This window comes from Ictalurus punctatus, chromosome 17, assembly GCF_001660625.3.
Source record: "Ictalurus punctatus breed USDA103 chromosome 17, Coco_2.0, whole genome shotgun sequence".
Taxonomy (NCBI): domain Eukaryota; kingdom Metazoa; phylum Chordata; class Actinopteri; order Siluriformes; family Ictaluridae; genus Ictalurus; species Ictalurus punctatus.
Window position 1 is genome coordinate 24,617,537 of NC_030432.2, and position 17,241 is coordinate 24,634,777.

The following is a 17,241-nucleotide window of genomic DNA, read 5'->3' on the forward strand; positions in this document are numbered from 1 at the left end:
GCACCTTCTATTACTAATTTTAAAAATAGGCTTAAAACATATCTCTTCTACCAGGCTTTTTGATCATTGTCTATTGTCTGCTTTTATTTGGTCTAATTCTGTTTCTATTTTACTTTCTGTACTCTGTTCAGCACTTTGGTCAGTGTTGCTGTGTGAAACGTGCTATACAAATAAATTTTACATACTTACTTTACTTACTCCTACATGGCACAAGGCAGCCCCAGCACAACGGAGGATGCTTGTAGTCAACGAGGTGCAAAAGCAGGAGGAGAGGATGAGGTGTATAAAGGCAATTTCCCAGGGCAAGTAGGGAGAATGGATGAGATGGGAGAGTGTGGAACAACGCAAGATTGGCTGGCAAGACCTATGGACCATGGAACAGAGCAGGATCAGTTTCCTTATAAGGTCAACATATGATGTTCTCCCATCACTACAGAACCTAAATCTTTGGGTAGGAGAGGATCCCTCATGTCCTTTGTGTTCATCACCTGCAACATTAAGGCACATTTTGACAGGATGCAAGGTGGCTCTTAGCCAAGGACGGTTTACTTGGTGCCATGACCAGGTGCTGCAATGTTTGGCCTTAGCATTGGAAGACAAGTGTAACATGACCAAGAAGTTGCCACCTGTTCCATCAAAACATTACAGATAAAAGACAAAATTCCTCCGCCCTGGAGAGCAACCACCAAGAAAAAGTGTTAAAACCAATCCTCGCCCAGGATAATTGGAAGCTGCTAGAGACTGGAAAATGCTGGCAGATGTTGATCAACGGCTTATTTTTCCACCCGAGATTGCCACCACAAACCTTCGACCAGATATTGTCTTGTGGTCTGGGTCAGCACACCTTGTTCACCTGGTAGAGTTAACAGTGCCATGGGAGGATGCTGTAGATAAGGCTATGAGAGGAAGAAACTGCAGTATGCTCAACTAGCCACTGAAGCGGAACAGTGAGGATGGAGAGTCTGGGTTTACCCAGTGGAAGTGAGATGTCGAGGATTTGTGGCACACTCTATAACTCTATAAGAGTTTCTTAGAGATGTCATATTCAATGACCAAGAGTGAAGAACTTATCTTAAGCAGCAGAGAGGAGCAGCAACTGGCTATGGTTGAGACGGAAAGATTCTGGCTGAGGAGCTCAAGCACAATAGAAAAAAAGAAAGGCTGAGGGACAGGTAAGTAAGCTGAGCTGAGTTGAGTGGGGGACGGAGCGGGATGATGCTGGGATGCCAGAATCACCGTTGAGCCCTCTTGAGGTGTCGTGGGCTAGTCAATGAAACACTGAGGATGTAAGGTGCCCACTTGAAGACCCCAGAGATGTACCCTAGTTAGCTCAATCCAGACAGTTGTCATGCTGATGCGCTTAGGAGACTATGGTTGTTCCCCGGAACCAGCATCGCAGCCGGTGTGTGTGCTGATGCACTAGGGAGAAATAAGCTGATCCCTTGAGCCAGCATTACACTTCAGCCATCCACACCAGACAGAAGGATATCATTATATGGAAGGAAGCGTAAATGGATGGAGACACATATGGATCACATTAGTTTACTGTGAAGCTATGTCTTAGTTGGTGCTTATCTTGGCGAGAGCCAAGTTCGCCGGCCTAAAATCAGCATGAAGTTTAACATCTACTCTCATGTAAAGGAAATCATGCAATTGTTAGTATCAAAGTGCTATGCATCTACAATCGGAAAGAGATTGCACAAATTTGTCCTGCATGGGAGGTGTCCCAGGAAAAAACCTTTGCAAGACTACAGTTTGCCAATGAGCATATAGGCAAAGACCAGGCCTTTTGGAATACTGTTCTCTGGACAGATGAAGTTTGGCCATAGTAACAGCAGACATGTTTGGTGCAGAGCAAAGAGAGCTTTGGTGGTGGAAATGGTTTGGGGTTGTTTCCCTGCCTTAGGGACTGGACAGATTGCATTCATTGATTTAATTATGAATTCTGCATCGCATCATATCAACGGGTGCTTGAAGATAATTTAAGGTCATCTGTTCAAAAGTTGAAGTTGAACTGAAAGTGGACATTTCAACAGGATAATGATCCTCAGCATACTAGAAATCCACCAAGGAATGGCTCAAAAAGAAGTAATGGAGGGTTATGGAATAGCCTAGTCAAAGCCCAGATTTAAATCCCATTGAAATGGAGTGAGGGATTTGAAATAAGCGGTACATGCAGGAAAACCCTCAAACATCATGCAACTGCAGGCTTGCGTTCCCCAACGCAATCTGCAATTGATTTGTAACGCTTAGTAGTGCCTACTCAGCGTGGCTCAAGGCCCCTTTCCAGAACCTTCACATGGACTGTCCCTTGGTCAGTGGTGGGATGAACTTCCAACCTCAATCTGGACAGCAGAATCTGTCAAAAAACAGCTAAAGTCCCACCTCTTCCATGAGCACATAACTAAACTCTAAAACGCAAACCAAACATTATCTTAAAAAAACAAACAACAAAAACAACCTTACACTGGGTTTTACACCTCTACTCTGCTCACTCTCCTTTTCTAGAACTAAATTAAAAATATTGTATGGTAGCACTACTTCTATTGTTCTCCGCTTGACATATCGCTTTGCTTGTATTTCCTCATTTGTAAGTCGCTTTGGAAAAAAGCATCTGCTAAATGAATAAATGTAAATGTAACTGAAAGAATATTGCCTGGAAGAATGGTCAAAAATTCCAGCAAGCCTGGTGGGCAATTATGAAAAACGCGTACAAGGAGTAATTTCTGTTAAATGTTAAAGGGGGCAGGCTTCAGAGACTAAGGGTGTACTTAATTTTTCCATAGAAAAATATCACATCTATTGATATTTCTGTTTGTCACGTACCGTGGGTGGAGACGGAAGCAGTTGCAGGTGACAGAATCCAGGCAGAATAATCCAAAGGGGAAAGACAAAGTCTGTGGTCGATAAACAGGCGAGGGTCAGGCGATCAGGCAAACAAACAAAACAAGGCTAGGCAAAAATCGAGGTCGGGGATGGAAACACTGGTCAAAAGTAACTGTAACAGTGTGTGTGATTAGAACTCTGGGGAAGGCAAGCGCATGTGTGTGTGGGAAGTGTAGTCCTCAGTGGCCATGTTTGAAGTTAGCGGTGCCTCCTGGGAAACTGAGTCATGGCTGGGCTGAGATATGACAGAGCCCCCCCGAAGGGCTCACTCCGGGAGCAGAGTCCTTTCTGGGTATTCCCCAGGGTCGTGGTCCTGGAAGTTCAGGGTGTGATGCGTGGATGTCTTTACACAGCTGCGAGTCCAGGATGTCTTGCGCCAGCACCCAGCACTGTTCTTCTGGCCCGTAGCCCTCCCACTCGAATGAAATACCCCAGCTTATCCCTCCTGCACCGTGAGTTTAGGATACTCTTGATGAGGTAGGCGGGTTGCCCATCGATCTCCAGTAGGACAGGAGGGATTTCGAAGGGCACATCCGTGGCTAGAGGTCCTGCGATGACGGGCTTGACTCGTGACACATGGAAGGCGGGAGCTATGCGACTGTGTCGAGGTAGTTTCAGACGGTAGGTGACCTCATTGATCTGCTTGACGACTTTAAATGACCCTGTGTACTTTGAGGTGAGTTTTGCTTGCTCAAATTTTTCCTATTACCTGAAGACACTTAACATAGAAACAGATACTCACATATTCAATTGAAGCAAGAAAAATAAGACACCAGCCGTGAGTGAGAAGAAACAAGGGTCCAGGTTTATTCGTTCCGTTCCACCACACGAGATCCCCACAGTTTGAGACGTCCCAAAATGCGATCTAAAAAACCAGAGCTGAAGCTCTTCTATTTATACAGTTTTCTTAGGGTCAGGATGACCCAGACATCAATATGTTTAGAGTTTGCTATCCCGGAACACCATTGCGTACATTAATTGGCACTGTTGAGCAACCCTTATCACGCAGGTGCAGTTCCGGCTCCAAAATATATTTTGTCTTTGTTCACTCTTTAAAAATAATTTGACCTTGTCTGTGTCGCTTCCTGACTGGATTTTCGTTGAGAATGGACACTTTCAAACACACCATCTCTACATTATGAGTAAATTTTATGTTTGTTCTACATTTCTTTTTTTTTGTTGTTTTTAGTGCTTGCATGTACATTACCCTATAATAGTTTTTCATGAAACAGATTAATTTCTGTTTTCTCCATACACACCAGGCCTCTATGTGTGTGTGTGTGTCTCTTAGTTGACCTTCTGCCTGCGTGCAGACGTACTCCACCTACGCTCTGAGACCTGCTGACTCCTGGCTGGCTCGCCACTTAATCAAATACATGTATTGTTATCCCCCTGCTCCTTGCTTATCTGTGTGTTGTGTCTTAGGTGAACATCCATTCATGCAGTCCACCAGCCCAGTGAATTCTCAATTAGATTACATATTACTCATACATGTGGCTGTCTTGAGTCCTTGGTGGACAACCAAACTCTATCACCAGGTGGTACTGTGGGTGCTTGTTGCAGCAATGGTCAGCCTTGTGCTTGTAGGTGTGTGCTGTCTGTACCAGGCACTGGTGTGTGCTGGCCCAAACCTGTTTGCTCCTCTGGAACCACTGGTCAACTGCTGGTGATTCCGTGGGGTTCGCATTCCAGGGTAACAGTGGAGGCTGGTATCCTAGCACAGATTAAAATGGTGTGAGCCCTGTGGCTGAGTGACGCAGCAAAATCTGTGGGTATTTGGCTCAGTGGAGGAAATTGCTCCAGTTCTCGGGGCTTGAGGCACAGACTGTTCTAAGGAACCAGCCTGTCTCCTGGTTCACTCGTTCCACTTGGCCATTGGATGGTGGATGGTAGCCAGATGTAAGGTTGACAGTGATCCCCATCTTCTCCATGAAACTGGACCATACCCTGGACGTGAATTGAGGTCCCCGATCATTGACTACTTCCGAAGTACCTGAACACGTACTGAAAGAGTACCTAGGCTGTCGTGAAGGTGGTGGGAAGGTCGTGTAATGGAATGAGCCTTACAGATTTCAAAAATCGGTCCACCATCACCAGAATGGTTGTGTTACCCTGGGATTCTGGTAGGTCTGTGACAAAGTCAATGGAGATATGGGACCAGGGGCATTTCGGTATGGGTAGGGGCTTGAGCTTGCCGGCCGGTAATGTCCATGGGACTTTACATTGAGCACACGAAGAGCATCAAGCCACTACTCTGTGTACCTCCCTCTCCAGATTAGGGCACCAGTACTTTGCTCGCAACAGATGGTAGGTGCAGTGTGCACCTGGGTGACCTGTGGCAACCGCCGTGTGGGCCCAGACAATGAGTTCCTGTCGGTGCCGCTCGGGCACAAATCTTCTTCCCAAGGAGCATGTTGCTGGAACCTGTGACTGGGAAATGTTCGCTAAGGTTTGATCCAGCCCCCATTACAGGGCACTGATAATACAGGAGGGGGGAATGATATACTCCTCATGTTTCCTCAGAACCTCAGTGCTGTCCAAATGAGAAAGGGCATCAGCCTTAGTGTTCTTGGACCCGGGTCTGTATGACAGGGTGAATTGGAACCTTGCGAAGAATAGTGACCATCGGGCTTGACAAGGAGATAACCGTTTGGCGGTATGTAGGTACTCTAGGTTCTTGTGATCGGTGAATATGATGAAGGGGTGGGTTGCCCCCTCCAGCCAGTGTCGCCATTCCTCCAGGGCTAGCTTTACGGCCAAGAGTTCTCTATTGCCCACATCGTAGTTTCGTTCTGCTGGTGATAGTTTTTGCAAAAAGAAGTCCACTGGATGGAGCTTGGGCCTCTCTCCAAAATGTTGTGTGAGGACGGCTCATACGCCAATATCGGACGCGTCGACCTCCACCACAAACGGCTTGGACGGGTCTGTGTGTTTGACAATGGGGAGGTTCTGAAGGCCTTCTTGAGTAGCTCTAGAGCTGCTTGGGCAGCTGGATTCCAGGGCAGGCATTTGGGATTTCCTCTCAGCAGGGACGTCAACGGGTGTGCTATGGAGCTGAAATCTCTGATGAACCGCCTGTAGAAGTTTGGAAAACCCAGGAATCTCTGTAGCTCCTTCACGGTTACTGGAGTGGGCCATCCTGAGTCAATCAGCGCTTCTAAGGTACAGGACAACCCTGAGTATTCCACTACGACAGGTAACACAAATGCAAGTTGAGATGCGATCTGGGTGAAAGACCCGAACTCATCCCTGGCTGAAGTGGTTTAGCCATTCCGCTATCTCCTAGGTCGCGATGCTGCTTGAGAGGACATTGTCTGATGAGGTGCCTCTCCTCACCGCAGTAGAAGCAATGAAACTTGTGTCGCCGTCTCTCTCTCCTCTGCGTTGAGCCACGCACGCCTCAGATGCATGGGTTCAGTGGGGAGACTTTGCACAGCAACAGCAGCCTTGCTGCGTACTGGATGGCGTCTCTGTAGCATGCGATCTAGGCGGATAGCCAGGTTAATGAGTGAATCGAGGGTGAGTTGGTCGTCGCGACATGCTAGCTCTGTCATTATATCCGGGTTCAATCCCAGGTGAAACATAGTCTTAAGAGCTGACTCGTTCCATCCACTCCTGGCTGCGACAGTGCGAAAATCTAAGGCATAATCCGTAACGCAGTGTGCACCTTGTTTTAGGGTTAGCAGTTCCTCCCCTGTCTTCTCGTTAACTGGAGAGTGAACAAAGACCATCCGAAAGCGGTCCATCAGCTGTTCCACAGAGGTGATGGTGCTGCTTCCCTGCTCCCATTCAGCCGTGGCCCAGAGTAAAGGTCTCCCAGTCAACAGCTCCATGAACTGGGTAATTCTCCAACTCGCCGGCATCTCTGGGTAGCACAAGAAAAACCGGGAGCACTGGAGGAGAAAACCCCGATAGCATGCCGGATCCCAGTCATATTTCTCCGGTGCCGGTATTGGAGGAAACTGCGCAGGCGTCAGTGCAGTGACCGACGCGGTTTGAACTAACCTAGCCACCTGTGCACTCAGGTTGGCTAGCTGCTGGTTCTGGTCGCTACTCATTGTACCGTGGCCTTTAATGGCTTGACGCCACATCGGATCACCCGCTGCTTCCATAGGAAGGCGAAGTAATCTGTCATGTACCGTGGGTGGAGACGGAAGCAGTCGCGGGTGACAGAATCCAGGCAGAATAATCCAAAGGGGAAAGACAAAGTTTGTGGTCGATAAACAGGCGAGGGTCAGGCGATCAGGCAAACAAACAAAATGAGGCTAGGTCAAAAGTAACTTTGTAATGCATGAGAAAAAAGGCTTAGAGAATGGCACAGAAACAAGTCAGCTGAAAATTACTTCACAAAGTCTCTTCGCTTCCAAAGTCTCTCTTATGCTGTGGTGTGAGTGTGTTTATAATGGGATGCAGGTGTCTCTGATTAGAACTCCGGGGAAGGCGAGTGCAGGTGTGTAGGTGACGTGTAGTCCTCAGCGGTCTTGTTTGAAGTTAGCGGTGCCTCCTGGGAAACTGAGTCGTGGCTGGGCTGAGATATGACACATTTGAATAAATGATTGATGATTGAAAAAGCTAATTTTCCTTCTGGTTTTGTTCAGGTACATCAACTTAATTAATAGGCACTGTTTCAAAGATTATCAAATGTTTTCTTATCCAAACGTATTAAAAAAATTAATTCTGTGGGGTGTACTTATTTTTTCACATGACTGTAGATGTTTGAGGGCTTTCTTGCATGTACTTGCATGTACTGCATGCCTTACAACATTTCAATTACTAGCAGATCCTGTGATGAAACTTTATTTATTATTGAGGGCTTTGTTTTGTAATAAGCATTCTGCACTTGGAGTCTCAACCTTCTCTCTAATAGCAGGTCTTACAATGACTATTCAGTACTTTATGTATTACAACTGACTACCCAGTCCACAATTTTTCAAATGTCAGGAGGCATGTTTGAAAGGGTCTATTAATTTCTCATGTCATGTCAAGGAGATACATGAAAAAGCTGTGTAAGTACACAGAGTGGTTGAAGAAAAATAGGAAACAGGTGGGTTAGAATTCAGGTGCATATGAGCATTGTAATGTCTGGGCTGGATTCGGAGTTGCTCCTGGATGGGTAGTGGGTCTGTATATGATAACCATCCATAAATTCTATTTTGTATGGTGGACACATACTAAAATCAAATTTACTAAAGGTGTATTATACTAAAAAGTGTCATCTAAGTTTGTTTTAAAAAATTGGAATATTGCCAGAAAATTATGGCTAATTGTTATAAATGAATTCTGAGCATTAATACCTTATTGTATCTCTGGTTTCAACACATTGCTTCTCTCTGTTTTTTATCCTTTTTGACCATGGACTGTTTTTTTTATTCTCACTTTTAATAAAAGTGCATCATATTTCCAAGCTTTGAGTGATATTGAATTAAGCATGTTAAAGCATGGAATATACTTGGCCTTGCCCACTTGTGAAAAATAAAATGAACATTTGTGATTTAAGTACTGTGTGTTTCTTTACCTGCCCATTTAAAAAAAAAAAAAACATTTAGATTTTTTTCCACAGAATTCAGATTATCATCAGCTGAACTCAGGCATGATGTGTGAATCCAATTACAGTACAAACAGAGCAACAAAAATCCCAGTCCACAATTACCATAAAATATTTTAAGATCTTTCATATTAGGTCAAGCTAACTTGGCTTTTTTTTTACTTTTCTTATCAAGATTTTCTTAACTTCTTCTGTTTTTAGACTGTAAAGGGTTGATCATTGGCGGTAACAGGCTATACAGCATAATGATGGCTATTTGAAAATCAGCATTAAAGGTGATACCTATATTCGCAGCCAAGTAATTAAAACATCTGGGTAAGAAGAAGAGTGCAATTATAATAAGTTGAGAACTACATGTGGAAAAAACCTTTAGCCTCCCATGTGCACTTGATATTTGTAGGACAGCTAAAATAATACAGGAGTAGGAGAACACAATAATGGCAAGAGTTCCCAACAGTACTACCATGGCATAAACAAAAGCAGGAAAACTATATGGAGTCCTGTCAGTGCATGCAAGTCGGGTAACAGATACATGATCACAATAGCATTGAACAATGGTGTTGGCTCCACAGTAAGGGAGGGGAGAAGCCCGAACAACCATCATTATAATGCTAGAATGAGCAAAAACCCAGACTACAATGGACATAATTAATATATTTCTATTTGACATAACAGAATGGTAACGAAATGGGTAGCAGACTGCTATATATCGATCTATGGCCATTACAGCTAGTGTGTATGAATTGACCACACCAAAATAATGCACTAAGTACATCTGAAAAAAACAAGCTGCAAAAGAAGTGGTCCCATCTTGGAACCAATATTGAGCAATGATCTTTGGTAAGGTGCATGTACTGAACAACGCATCAGACAACACGAGACTTATATAAATAAAATACATGAGTTCATGATGACTTCGGTTTGTTGCAAACAACAGATTGCCTTTATTGTTTAACCTATTGATCTTCTGTTAAAAAAAAATCACCAAAATACTCTGTTCTCATGGATAGCAAACAATTGCAAACACAACACAAGTTTATCCAAAAAATTTTTTTGTTAAATATAGGTGTGCAACAAATATTGATAACCTTTTATTCAATACTTGTGCCTTTTGACAAGACAACAGCTCTGCATCTTTTCCTGTAATGCCTGATGAGGTTGAAAAATAGATGGCAAGAGATCTGAGACCATTAATTATTACACAGTTATAATTTTTTTTTGTTTCATCCTGCCGGATTCTCATAGCCTGAAGCTTTCTTCCAAGATTTCTTAAATTAAAAAACAACAACAAAAACAAACAAACAAAAAAAATCACCCCAGTCTGAATCTCATGTTTTCCCATCCCTCCTAGATTCCATAACAGCAGTAAAATTCATCTGAGGAACTTACTGATTTAACACCACCTACAGACCAAATGTCATATAGCTTTGAAAGTCCTAACTTCCAACAAAACCCTCAACATATTATTTCTCAGTCTTGTATCCTAGCCCTGTATCCTAGCTATTTGCTTCTTAGAACAACTCTTAACTCCGAGATATTTGAATTTTGAGTCCTCCAAATGAAAAGGTATTTCAGTCTGTATCATTTTTTCGCCAGATTGGTTTATGGGTAAGCATTCACTCTTCTGTAGGTTCAGTTTATACCCAGAAAATTTCCCAAAGTCATTTAATATGCGTATTATCTCAGGACTAGATGCAATCGGATCTGTAACATAAAGTACTAAGTCGTCAGCATACAGGGCTAGTTTATGTTCAATTCCTTTGTGAATTATACCCTGAAATACAGGAAGAGTTCTAAGCTCCATTGAGAGAGGCTCAATTGCTATGGCAAAAAGTAAGGGAGACAGAGGACATCCCTGTCGCGTACCCTGTGACAGAGTAAAATAGTCAGATTTAGCATCTTTGGAATATATGGAAGCCTGCGGTTCCACATATAATAAAGGGATCCATGATATCAGTCCATTCCCAAAGCCGAACTTCCTTAGCACTGTAAAAAGATATTCCTATTCGATCCTATCAAATGCCTTTTCTGCGTCCAAAGAGGTGACCACTTCAGATGAGGCGCTGTTTTGTTTTGAATACAAAATGCTAAGTAGAGTACGAATATTAGAAAAGTAATGCCGTCCTTTTATAAACCCGGTTTGCTCCTCTGAAATAATGCTAGGTCAAACCCCGTCCAAACGAGAGGCCAAAGGTTTGGCTAAAATCTTCACATCAACATTGAGGAGGCTAATAGGTCTGTACGAACTACATAATCAAATATTTCTTTTATAATGAACAGAACTGGAGCAGGTACCTTCAGTGAGGTGAGTACCCCTAAAACTCATTGATCCACACATCCATTGGCTTCCCCATGACACCCCTACATTCTACAAATATTTACAAAGTCTTGCTCCTGCTTTCAACATGTAAATTAATAAGCCTTTACTCCACATGTTGTAAACACAGTTTAGATTTTGTTGTGTTCCCTTTCCCTTAGTAATTGTGTTCCCTTTCAAAGGGAACTCCATGTTGTGTTTAGCATAACACTATGGGGAGCATCCTTTGCACACGACCAGCATCTGAAGATTGTGTAAAATCATGCCTATTTATAGACCTGCCATGATCAGGTGACGTAGCAATTAAGCGCGTCGCATAATATAAATATGGCACCTGTGAACCGAGCCATCAGCCTCTATTATCTGAAGCGAAGACGCAATTCACAGCCCTGCCCTGGTATGACAAAGCTACGCAACATCTAATTCCCTTCTCAGGAAACAGGGTTGCATGCATAACCCAGACGGGTTGCATGCATAACCCAGGCCTTACAGTAGCACTGGGGGCTAACTGCCCTAACAACCTCATGTTCCCTGATATGTTTCTCCACAGCCCTTCAGGACCGCTCTTCTTTGCCTGCTTGGCCTTTATGACCATTCTCACTAAAGCAACCATAGGTGATGGTAATTCAACGCTAACACCGAAGTGTCTGCTGCAAGCTGATTGGTTGATGGTAGCTATGTTTTTGACATAACCCAGTCAACAGTAGAAAACCACAAACAGTCTAGTACAAAGATGCACTAAACCAAATTCCAGCTCAATCAGACGTACAATGCGAGAAAATATTTTTGAAAAACTATTTGAACTTAACTCTGCTCTTATGGAGAACCACACCCCAACATTAGTAGACAGCCTCAGAATTTACTCCTAAAATCAACTGGTATAATGCAAAATCCATCTAAAATGCAATTATTTTTTTATAACTGTTTAAATTAAAGTTAATTAAGCTCTGCCATGGGATTTTTTACTGGCATGAGGTGGCCATGTTGTTTACAAATGTAAAATGTTTTTGATAAATATTGACTTGACTTACCTTTTTTTTTATTGATACAGCAAAAAATATTTATGCAGTAAGCCACGGAATCAGGAGAAAGAAAGTCTCACAATACACCTTATTCTTAAGAGACATGCTTGTTTTGTTTGTATTAACACAACAGCAACCCTTAGTGATTTATTTGAGTGAGATTGCATCAGCTACTCGCAAACCCACAGGGGGATGTACCGTTCAAGTTTGGTGTACATAGCTCAATGATAACTCTAATGTTTGATTGGCATGTGGTGGCACGTGTGGTGGCCATATTATTTATGAATTAAAAAAAAATATATATAGTTATTGAGGTCCTGAGTAATTTGACACCAAATTTGTGAAGATATGGCAAAGAAATCATAGTTCTTAAAAGTACATTTGACATATTTTAACTAAATTTGTGTGGGCAGAGCTAAATAACCCAAAAGGCAAAGGTTTCACTGGGGGTCTTTCAAGGAACCCATCATTCAATTTTTGTGATGATAGTTAAATGTTTAATCTACTTCCAGATTAACATAAAGATACAGTATATCAAGTTTCAGACTTAGAGGTCCTGAGAAACATTAGCTGAAGTGTGTCCCACACCTATGTACGAGCACGCCCAAGACTTTGCATACCACCTCAGAATCGTATTGATTTGTTGATTTGTATGAATCAGTACAGCCAGACATGAGTTACAGCTGCTTGAGTAAATTGAGTAAAGTTTAAGTAAGTCGGGCTCCGCCAAGCTAGAACTGATAGGCATGTGGTGGCCATATTGTTTAAAAAATATCAACATGTTTTTCATAATTATTGAAGTGCTCAGACTTCTGAGTAGTTTGGCATCAATTTTGTAAAGATTGGAAAAAAAAAACAAAATCCTAGGACAAGTTCTCAAAAGCAGGTTTTACATATTTTGCACATTAATTAAAAAAGTAGGCAGAACTAAATGGCTTTCTTTTTATTGTTTTTTTGTTTTGTTTTGTTTAGATTATTAATTGTAGGACATTCTAAGATATAAACCAGGATGTAAAACATTTCGCTACCGCTCCTGTTAGGATGACCAGGCTCATCTGTAGCCTTAGTAACAGGAGGGGGTACTACCTATTGACCAAAGTTTTTTTTTTTTTTTTTTTTTTTTTTTCTTTAGCATTTACAGTTTACAGTAGAGAAAGAAAAACATGCTTAGCCCCCTAAAAAGTAATGCAATAGAGAATAGAGTGTATATACTTAAAGAAACATCCATCTTGCAGTTGAACTTGGTGGTATTCTAGGCCATAAAAACAATATATATTTGCCAATTAAAAATGTAAAACATTGCAACCCTGAAAAAAAAAGCTACTTGAAAAAGTGACAGCAGTGCTCTAACATGACTCATGCATGACCCATGCATAAACTGAAATAGCCAGAAAGGTACAAGCATTGGTGTTTTGTATAATTTGGCTGTGCAATTTTATCTTTCTTACATAAAATTACAGTAGTCTGCATTTCCATTTAATACAGAATCTTTGTTTTTATTTGGTTGAACATTTTTTATGGCTGATTAATCATTTTCAACTAATTACATTGCATGTTATAGTTGATAAACCTCAATTTAATAAGACATAGCAGGCACAGATTCATGTTTTCCTGCATTTTAAAATGTTACTGATGTTACTAAATGTAATTACAATTGAAAACAAATTGGATAAGATATAATTTTCTTTAGGTTAAAATACCTTTTCTATTTACCCTCACCTGTCTTTGCTTTAATTTTTTCATTAATGTGTCCTTAATTTCTTTGGTCCTAAAGCAGTAGATGAGTGGATTAATGAGGGCAGGGAAAAGACTGTACGTCATTACCATTGCAGTATAGAGGTTTGTTTCAAAACGAAATCCAACATTACGTGCAATATACACAAAACTTCTGGGGAGATAGTACAGGCAGATGATAAATAGCTGTGGAGTACATGTTAAAAAGGCTTTATAGCGTCCATCTTTATTTGAGATTTTCATGACTGAAATAATGATGGCCACATAAGAAAATATGATATAAAATAAAGGACCCCACAGTACAGTCATAGCAATGGCAAAACTAGTGTCTTGTATGGCTGTTATGTCTGCACATGCTAGATTTCTTATTGAAACACTGTCACAGTAGCAGTGACGTATAATATTTGGGCCACAGTAAGGCACACTAAGGGTATATGCAGTAATTGCACCAAGAATGAGGAGGCTTCCTATCCAAAGCACTGAACAAAGAATCGCAATAGTGGTGTGTGTAATCAGAACTGGATATCTCAATGGGTTACATATGGCAACAAATCGATCAAGGGCCATTAATGCCATAAGAAATGAGGTGCAAGTCCCAAAATAATGGACAAAATACATTTGTGTAAAACAAACATTGAATGAAATGATCTCTGACATCCAGTACTTAGCAATGATTCCTGGCAGAGTTGTAGTTCCAAATCCAAGATCTGATATTGCAAGATTACAGAAGATGATATATGTTGGCTTCTGAAGACTTTTTTCACATGCCACAAATACAAGGATGAAAACGTTCCCAGATGCCAGCATCAGATAAATGAAGAAGAAAAAGGTTCCTACCAATCCATAATACTTAGCAGGAATTCCTGTGAATCCTTCAATGACAAATTCAGGAATATTGGCCGTGCTGTTTTTGTACAGTGTTTCAGTATAGATAGACATCTGACAAAAAAGAGCATAATTGTTTACAATATATTTTACACAAGACTACAGTTAAAAAATCTTTCTTGGTTTAAAATGAATTTTTCATTTAGTGAAATCATATATGTATATGTGGAAGATACAAAATATAATAAAGATATATAAAAGATACTGTATCCACAACACTTGAATCATACCTTCCCTGAATTTTGATCCAGGCTCTTACAAAGCTGCCCACAGACTGAGGGATGAGCCTTTTAAACCCTCACTGTTGAGGCTTTGCGCATACTTTTGACGTAATTATTTGCATCTGACCATACCCTTTGCGAGTAAACCCACTTGCTTTACATATTCAGATTGCATGATTGCTAGATACAGTATGCACTATGATTTCGAGACACTACCTTTCCAAAAATATTCAGCGTTCTTATTAACAAAGAACAACTATTTTGATTAAATATCTGTCACAGTAGGGTACAGCTAACTTTGCTTTAAAATGCACATTTGTCAACATATCCTGCTTTACTGTAGCTTTTTGACAGTTTGACATATTCAAGCTATTCTTTCAGGATGTTTTAGCAGATATGTTGTTTTCTAATATATTCCAAGCCTTTTTTTTTTCTTCTAATGAGCAGCATTTTGCATTTCCCTCAATTTGGGCCCACAGAACTAATTTAACCATGAGGTTGAAGTGCTGTTACTTCGGAACATGTCTGAAAATATAAATCATCAGGCTCACCTATTCAGCATGTTTCCAAGTCCAGCTAGAATCTAAGGACATTTTTACACTTGGTCTGAACAATTGACTGTGCTCTCTGGATGGATTTTGGGCTCATTTGGGGGCAGGGTTCATCCTCGCATGTTTGCTGTCAAGTAGAAGAATTCTTACTGAACCATGACTCGATTGTGTGAAAGTAACTATACAGTGGGGGAAATAAGTATTGAATGCGTAAAAAAAAATTCATTAAATATATTTCCAATGAGACTATTCACATGAAAATTTCACCAGACTCCGGTGTTAACACAAGAAATCTGCACATATAAAGAAATCCAAACATTAAAGTCCATAAATGAAGTAATGTGTAATAAAGAGTAATGACACGGGTAAAAAGTATTGAACACGCTAACTGAAATGTATTTAATACTTAGTAGAGAAGCCTTTCTTTGTAATGACATCTTCAAGACGCTTCCTGTATGAAGAAATTAATCGGTCGCGGTATTCAGGCGTGATTCTGGCCCATTCTTCTAAACATATTGTCTTTAAATCTTGTTCAATTGGATCCAAGTCAGGTGACTGACTGGGCCATTCTAACACCTTGATTTTTTTCTCTGAAACCAATTGAGTTTCCTTTATAGTGTGCTTTGGATCATTGTCCTGCTGGAAGTCCACCCACGTCTCATCTTCATCATCCTGGTGGATGGCAGCAGATTCTTCTCAAGAATCTTCCAGTAAAAGGCTCCAGTCATCATTCCTTCAATTATATGAAGTCTGCCAGTACCATGCAATGAAAAACAGCCCCACACCATAATGCTTCCACCTCCAAACTTCACTGTTGGTGTAGTGTTTTAAGGGTGATATGCAGTGGCATTTCTTCTCCAAACATGGTGTCTAGTCTGACAGGAAAAAGTTCCATTTTGACCAGACTACACTTTCCCAGTATTTCATAGGCTTGTCCAAATGAGGTGTGGCAAACTTTAAATGAGCTTTTACATGCCTTTTCTTTAGTAATGGAGTCTTGTGGGGTGAGCGTGACCAGTGGAGTGCATTGCCTATTGTTTTCTCTGTAACAATGGCATCTGCTGCCTCCAAGTTTTTCTGGAGCTCTTTCTGAGAGGTCCTTGGCTCTTGGGCTACTTTTCTGACTACTCTTCTGACTCTCTGGTCAGAAATCTTGAGCTCCTGTCTGTGGCCGGTTGATGACGGAGTGATGTTGCTTCCATTTGTGGATAATGGCCCCAATGGTGCTTACTGGAAGATTCAGAAGTTTTGAAATACGTCTGTATCTGATTCCATCAATATGTTTTGCAGCAATAAGGTTGCAAAGGTCTTTGGAGAACTCTTTGCTTTCACCCTTCATGAGATGTTTCTTGTATGACCCCTCTGTAACGAAAAGCCTGTTTATATACCATCAATTTACTAACCCAGCTGATATTAATTTGCACAGAAAGGGGGTATAATAACTTACGGATTTCAGCTGGTTCCTTGCCTTACCTTGGAGAACTGCTCTTTCTTAGTGTGTTCAATACTTTTTTCTTGTGTCATTCCACTTTATTACACATAACGTTATTTATGGACTTAAATGTTGTGAATTCTTTATACTTCCAGATTTCTTGAGTTAATACTGATTTCTGGTGAAAATTTCATGTGAATAGCCTCATTGGAAATATATTTACTGAAAAAAATGTTGACACTTTCAATACTTATTTCCCCTACTGTGTATTGCAATATAATGTTATTTACCTTGACATAAATATATACAAAAGAAGTCTCCAAGAAGCCCACAATTTCATCACAGGATCTGCCAATAAGTCTTGCAATTGTTGGTATCAAAGTGCATGCATCTACAATCAGAAAGTGATCGCACAAATTTGACCTGCATGGGAGGTGTCCCAGGAAAAAACCTTTGCAAGACTACAGATTGCCAATGGACATATAGGCAAAGATCAGGCCTTTTTGGAATACTGTTCTCTGGACAGACAAATCAAAGATAGAGTTGTCTGGCCACAGTAACAGCAGACATGTTTGGCGCAGACCAAAGAGAGCTTTTCAGGAGAAGCACCTCATACCAGTTGTGAAGCATGGTGGCAAAAATGGTTTG

General features: G+C 41.2%; 1 protein-coding gene and 1 pseudogene across 1 annotated transcript; both read right to left on the reverse strand.

The window, feature by feature from the left end:
* Positions 1-8,572: 8,572 nt before the first annotated feature.
* Positions 8,573-11,343, reverse strand: LOC108277547 (olfactory receptor 2AT4-like; annotated as a pseudogene).
* Positions 11,344-13,456: 2,113 nt separating this feature from the next.
* Positions 13,457-14,443, reverse strand: LOC108277546 (olfactory receptor 2AT4-like). The gene has a single exon (XM_017490369.3). It carries the CDS (start codon positions 14,441-14,443, stop codon positions 13,457-13,459), a length of 987 nt encoding a protein of 328 aa, XP_017345858.1.
* Positions 14,444-17,241: the final 2,798 nt, after the last annotated feature.